General features: G+C 46.4%; 1 protein-coding gene across 1 annotated transcript in view; it reads right to left on the reverse strand.

Moving 5' to 3' along the window:
• KIF5C (kinesin family member 5C) overlaps positions 1–6,659 on the reverse strand; it is a 158,379-nt gene extending 151,720 nt beyond the window's left edge. Inside the window, exon 1 of the mRNA XM_017879100.1 lies at positions 6,252–6,659. Within this exon, the coding sequence (XP_017734589.1) occupies positions 6,252–6,377 (126 nt within the window). The 5' untranslated portion in view covers positions 6,378–6,659. The remainder of the gene's footprint in view (positions 1–6,251) is intronic.

A 6,659-nucleotide genomic window follows, 5' to 3' on the forward strand; every position in this document is an offset into this window, starting at 1 on the left:
AAAAAAAAAAAAAAAAAAAAAAAAAAAAAAAAAAAAAAAAAACAACACTAGTTTTTTTGAGCTAGTGAATCTACACTCGGTTTTGTCTCACTCTTCCTGCTACCTCTATCCACCCCATTCACTGCCTGTGTGCCCACTGTGAATAGTGAGTGGCCTAAGTGACATATGCCAGATTATAGCTCTCTATGATGTTCACTCAGTCCATGATTTCACAGGGTACATGTGAAGGAAACCACTAACCCATTTCAGGTGATATAAACATCTCTGCATTTAGGGCACAGAGGAATGAAGAACTGATACATCCTGACACTAATAGATTAGAATGCACTTAGACAAAGTGACTAAATAAACTTACTTTGGTTTAAAATGTTACTGCTTTTAGATGGAAATGCAAAATGGTACAACCACTTTAGAAAAGCAGTTTGGCAGTTTCTTATAGAGTTAACCATATGGTTACTTTACAGCCCAGCAATCCCATTCCTGTATATTTACCCAAGAGAAATAAAAATGTATACTCACACAGAACCTATATGCAAATGTTTATAGCAGCTTTATTCATAATCATACCAAACTGGAAATAATCCAAATATCCTTCAACAACTGAATAGATAAATAAACTATGGAATACAGCTAAGCAAACAAAGAGATGAATTAATGATACACACACATAAATAAATCTCAAAGAATTTTGACTGAAAGAACCAAGACTGAAAAAGATACTTAATGTATAATTCCATTTTATGACAATCTGTAAAATTATACAATCTGTAAAATCTATAAAATTATAGACAGAAAGACTAAGTTGTTGCAAGAGAAGCATATGGGCTTTTATTTTATTTATTTTTTGGAGTGATAAAACTGTTTTGAATCTTGATAATGGTGGTGTGTGGTAGGCAGAATAATGGCCCCAAAAGACATCCATACCCTAATCCCTGGAATTTGTGAATATATTAGTGTTACATGGTAAATGGAACTTTACAAATGCAATTTCAGATACAATTAAGGTTGCTCATCAGATGACCTTAAAGGAAGAAGATTATCTCAGATAATGGGGTGGGGAGCTCAAGGAAGGACGAAGAGTCAGAGACATGCATGCCTAAAAGAGAGGACCTTGAACCGCCGTTGCTGGCTTTGAAGATGGAGGAAGGGGAGCAAGTAGCTATGACCTGAGAGTGGCCTCTAGAAGCTGAGAACAGCCCCCAACTACAGTCAGCAAGGAGATGGGTGCCTCAGTCATACAACCACAGGAAACTGAAATCTGCCACCAATCTGGTGAGCAAAGAAATGGATCCTTCCCTAGACCCTGCAGAAAAAGACATAGCCCTGCTAATATCTTCATTGTGGCTTTATAAGACTCTAAACATCAGCCCACCTAGCCCACTTGCTGGATTTCTGACCTATAAAAACTGTGACATAAAATAAACGTGTTGTTTCAAGCCTTTTATGTTTATAGTAACTTGTTACGGCAGCAACAAAAAACGAATTAAAACAAGATAGTTACAAATCTCTATGTATTTGCCCAAAGCATAGAAGTATACACCAAAAAAAGTGGTATTACTGGCTGGGCAGAGTGGCTCATGCCTATAATCCCAGCACTTTGGGAGGCTGAGGCAGGTGGATCACTCGAAGTCAGGAGTTCAAGACCAGCCTGGCCAACATGGTGAAACCCATCTCTACTAAAAATACAAAAATTAGCTGAGTGTGGTGGCACGTGCCTGTAGTCCCAGCTACTTGGGAGGCTGAGGCAGGAGAATTGCTTGAACCCAGGAGGCAGAGGTTGCAGTGAGCCAGGATCATACCACTGCACGCCAGCCTGGGTGACAGAGCAAGACTCAGTCTCAAAGAAAAAAAAAAGTGGTATTACTGCGTGTAAATTAAAAAAAAAAAAATTGTTTTAATGTTATTGCTTTGGAAGACCATTACTGTGGAAAAAGGAAAAGTTTTAAGGTGTAGCCATATTTCTCCACTTAATCTCTAAAATCCTAACTCAGGCTTGGATTTGGTCTCCGTCCAGGCCTCTTCCCATCCATCCACTGCCAAGAAAGAATCTAAGTTCTGAAGACTGGGGACACTTTCCAGCTCAGGGTTTGTGGTTGATGTTTTGCTCTGGCTCTTAGGCCATAACTTATGTTCCCTCAGGAGGAAGCACTCATCTTTAACAAGACCTGCTTTCTCAGGACTGCAAACAAGAGAAAAGCCCAATAAGAGGAAAGTGAAGTGTGAAAGTCCATTTCAAAGAACTTTACTGAGAACTCACCAAGTCAGAGAGCTTCCATCAATACAATTGCTTCAAAACGAATAGGCAGAGCCCAAAGTAATGGATGACTCACCAGGATTTTTAGTAGTTAATGGAGTACTCTGAGAAATGCTGTAAATCCAATATTTTGCTGAAAATTGATGTGTTATGGGAGGGAGCCTCTTTTCTAATCACTTACCCACCCCCACCCTCCACTTCTAGCTCACCATCAGTGTCTCTAACTCTTCTAATTTTTGCCAAAGCTGAATGCAGATCTTTCCCAGTTTTCTTATATCATTTTAAGTATTATATATGCTATCTTACCAGGCCCACTCAGAGAAACAGCACTTATCTTTAAAATTATTTTTTAACTACTCCCCACAGCCTACAGCCAATAAAAACGCTATAAACTATGTTAAATATACCAAAGTAAAGATTTCCAGAATTCACAAAGAGATCAATAAATATTTACTAAGTGCCTTCTATGGACAAAGCCCTGGGAAGTATAAAGGAGCAAAACATGCATGGCTCTTGTCTCTAAACATGGCTCACAATGTCATTAGACATAGGACCAAAGCTAATAATAATCCAAGGCTAAAGACTTAGGAGATCATATGCAGAACAAATGCTATAGGAGTTCAAAGTGGGGAGAGATTGTGGCTGGTGTGGTCAAGGAAAGATAGCTTTGCACAAAGCTGAAAAACTGCAGGAGTGATGGAGAACATTTCTCCCAGACAGGACATTTTCATAAAAAAGAAATCTAGAAACTCCACTTGTCAAGTCTCTTTCTTGGTATGTATCTCCATAACAAACAGAACTTTAAGGGAAAAAATGACCCCAGTTTCAAAAACACAAAGAATTTCTAGGATTCTGCATTTGGACTAACAGATAACTCCACCAAAACTCATTCTTTACTTGTCTCTGTTTGAAGGTGACATATTTCTGGATGATCTGGGCTTGTTTGGTCATCCCCAGCCTGTGCCCCTAGAACTAAGGAAGGTTGTGTACATCTCAGACAGTTTTCACCTGTAACTGAGCCATGTCAGTCAGTTCCAATTGAATTGACTTGGGACCATTCTACTCATTGTATATGGCATGATACAGACTGCCAGAATCCTCATTTCCTTTAGTGCCACGTTATCGATTAGGAACGGGAAGGATCCTGGCACATGCCAACCCAACTCCCAACACCCTTTAGTATCTGGTAGTCTTCTATTCTGTACATGCACTCACCAAAAGATATGTAAACGAATGTTCATAGCAGCACTAGCCATATTAGCCCCAAACTGGAAACTATCCAAATATCCATCAACAGTCAATAGACAAATTATAGTATATTCATATCATGAAATACTACAAAACAATGAGGATGAATTTGACAAGCATAACACTTAATCCCAAGAAACCACACACAAAAGAGAACATACTCTATGGTTTTACGGAATATAAAGTTAAAAAGAAACAAACAAAACTAACAGCATCAGAAGTCAGAATCGCGGTTACCCTGAGGCAGGGGGAGTTAGGGACTGGAAGGGCCACAAGGGGGATTTCTGAGGCCCTGAAATGTCTGTTTCTTAGTCTGTGAGGTGGTTAAAGGGAGCATTTACTTTATGAAAAGTCATCAAACTGTATACTTATGATAACACTTTTCTATACGAATGCTTCATTTCAATAAAAGTTTACCTTAGAAAACTGAAAACTGTTGTATTAAAGGATTATAGTAGGATGAGCAAAAATTACTTTATACTTGAAAAGCAATGTGTATATTCACACCCACGATTTTTATTTAAACTTCTTATTTAATATGGTGACTTGGTTTTGATTTATTTAGCCACTAATATATGTATATTTAGATAAGGAAATATATACTCAGCAACATCATAATATCAAAGAAAGATAATTCTAAAATTAAGGATCTCTGCCTTGCATACAGGTCAAGGAAGACGATTTATTACTTCACTGCATTGGTTCTGGGAGAAGAGGAAGAGAGGAGAAGGGAGAGGGGAGAGGGGGAAGGGGATGGGGAAGGAGGGAAGAGGGGAGAAGAAAAACTTCTTCACGCTCTTCAAAACCTCTGGGAAAAAAATAGGGTCGCCAGAACATGTTCCAGTACTGCACAATTATTTGTTTAAAAATTGTTACAAGTCAAGGGGCAGGGACTAGATGTCCCCAGTAACTCCCACTCTATCTAAACCACAGTCTGGCTCAGAAAGTAGCAGATCAGGCTGTAGGCAGATCCTGACTGACAGCTGTAAACCAAATAAGTCACTATCTGCCCCAGGTACTGCCCATGTATATGTCACTAACACTCATCTGCCATTAACTGCAGAATTTCCTTCCTCATCAATAATCTTAGCTTACATCTTCTCTGCAAGTTTAACACTAAACAGAGAGAAAACCCCGCTTTCCCGCCCTCATAGGTCAGCTCGCAGAATGATCACCCATCCACACAGTGTTTGGAGGTCAGACTTTCCTGATGACTGTGAAAATGGGAAGGGGAGAAGAGGTCGTTAAGGGGAGCAGCCTTTTAAAGCGAGGTACAGGTTAAAGCCCTGAGGCCAGAGGCTTGCCTAGGCTCCTTTAGCGTGGAGAGCTCCCGCCTTACGGTACAGCTGGCACCTGCTGGTCCCCAGGGCCTTTCGCAGGGACTGCGGCAGACAATCTTGGCAAACATGCTGGGGACCGCCCGAGCTGGAAAACGTCGGCCTCAAGTGTTTGAGAAAGGCCAGGCGGACTCCTGCAATACCCTCGGTAAATTGTCACCTGTCAATCACTTGACCTAAATACACCAGCCACTGGGGGAAGGGGAGGAGGGGGTTCGTCGGAGCATGCTCAGTGATCAGGATGACATCACTTAATCAATGCTGGGGACGGGAAGGCTGCATCAGCAGCCTGGAGCAGACTGCCAGGAACGTGTCACCGGGGACCGGGAGGCTCCATTAACTCGGTCCCTTCCCACGCGGCTCGCATACAAAGGGGGTACCATCAGCCACACACGCTACGGACAGCGGGCGGGGAACAGGCGGGGGACCGGGCTGGTTTATTTCATCTGACAGATTCCTTTAAGAACTAAAATCCACTGGTGTTCCCTCCCCCCACCAGCAGCCTCAGCTGCGGAGAGGGAGCTAAGTAGGGGGAGGGGGTCGGGGAGAAAAGGTGGGGAAGGGAGATAGACTGGGGGGGTCCAAGCCGCACGAAGTAACTTCTGCTCTTGGCACAGAGGGCTGGCTATCTGGCTGCGCTCTGAGTCCCCTCGCCCCACAGATGTGGACACAGCCTCCTCTCCACCTAGAGTGAGGCGCATCTAGAGGGTCTGTAGACATGGGAGGGAGGTCAGCCCAGAGGGGAGGGATCAAGCCGGGACTCCACATCCAGGGCAGCCAGGCGTGAGAGGAAGCGGGAGACACACCAGGCCTCCAGGGGACACCGAGGCCACCAGTACTCCCCCAACCCTCCGCCTTCCGCGCGTGGAGCAAGGTGAAACACCGCGGGGAGCCGCGTCCACCCTGCCGCTGGAGCTCCGAGACGCGGCTGGAAATTTTCCTGTACCTTTTTTCTTTCTTTTTTGTTAAGATCGTGAGAAGAAGAGGCAAGGCGTTTGGTAAATCGAATTGATTGATGCCCAGAAGCATTTGCGGGTTGCAGAGCTCACACTTTAAAGGGGGCCTGGGCACCCGGTTTGAGGGTCACCCGCACACACTACCCACGAGGCGAGGCGAGCGTGGGGAACAATGGGCCCACCCGGGCCCCCACCCGGCGAACAATGGCGGCGCCAAGCCCGTCCTCACCCGCCACCCCGCCACCCCGCCCGGCCAGCCGCCCCGGCCGCCTCTCCACCCGCCCGGGAGGGAACCATAGGGCGGGGGGCGAGGGGTCTCTGGTCAGGTCCACCCGAGAGGCCAACCCCGCGGGAATGTCCGAGGGGGCGGCCTAAACACCTCCACTGCGTCTGGGGCATCGGGGCGCCGAGCTGCGGCGCGGAGCAGTAGGGGAGGCAGACGCTCCAGCCACTTACCCCGATCACCACGGTCTCATCGCCTTTAAATTTGGGGATGAATTTGTCCCCGCGGAGGATCTCCGCTTCGTTGAGGGGCCGGAACCGGCACATCACTTTGATGCTGCATTCGGCTGGATCCGCCATCTCGGCCAGCGGTAGGGAGGGGGCGCGGGGATGGGTGGGGGGTCGGGGCCGGGAACGACGAGGGAGGAGGCCGCGAGCCGCACCGCCCACAGCTAGGCCGCCTCCTGCAGCCTCCGACGATGATTCTCAGCAGGTCATCGCGAGCCCGGCCGGCTGGGCAGCCCCGGCCGCTCCGAGCCCGGGAAGGTGGGCAGCCTCTTCGCTCCGGCCCCTCCGGTTGCAGACCGGCCTGCCCTGCCCCTGCCCCGCCCCTGCCCAGCGCCCCCCGGCCCACCTGCCCGC

The sequence above is a fragment of the Rhinopithecus bieti genome, unplaced genomic scaffold (genome assembly GCF_001698545.2).
Source record: "Rhinopithecus bieti isolate Rb0 unplaced genomic scaffold, ASM169854v2 scaffold_11587, whole genome shotgun sequence".
Taxonomy (NCBI): Eukaryota; Metazoa; Chordata; class Mammalia; order Primates; family Cercopithecidae; genus Rhinopithecus; species Rhinopithecus bieti.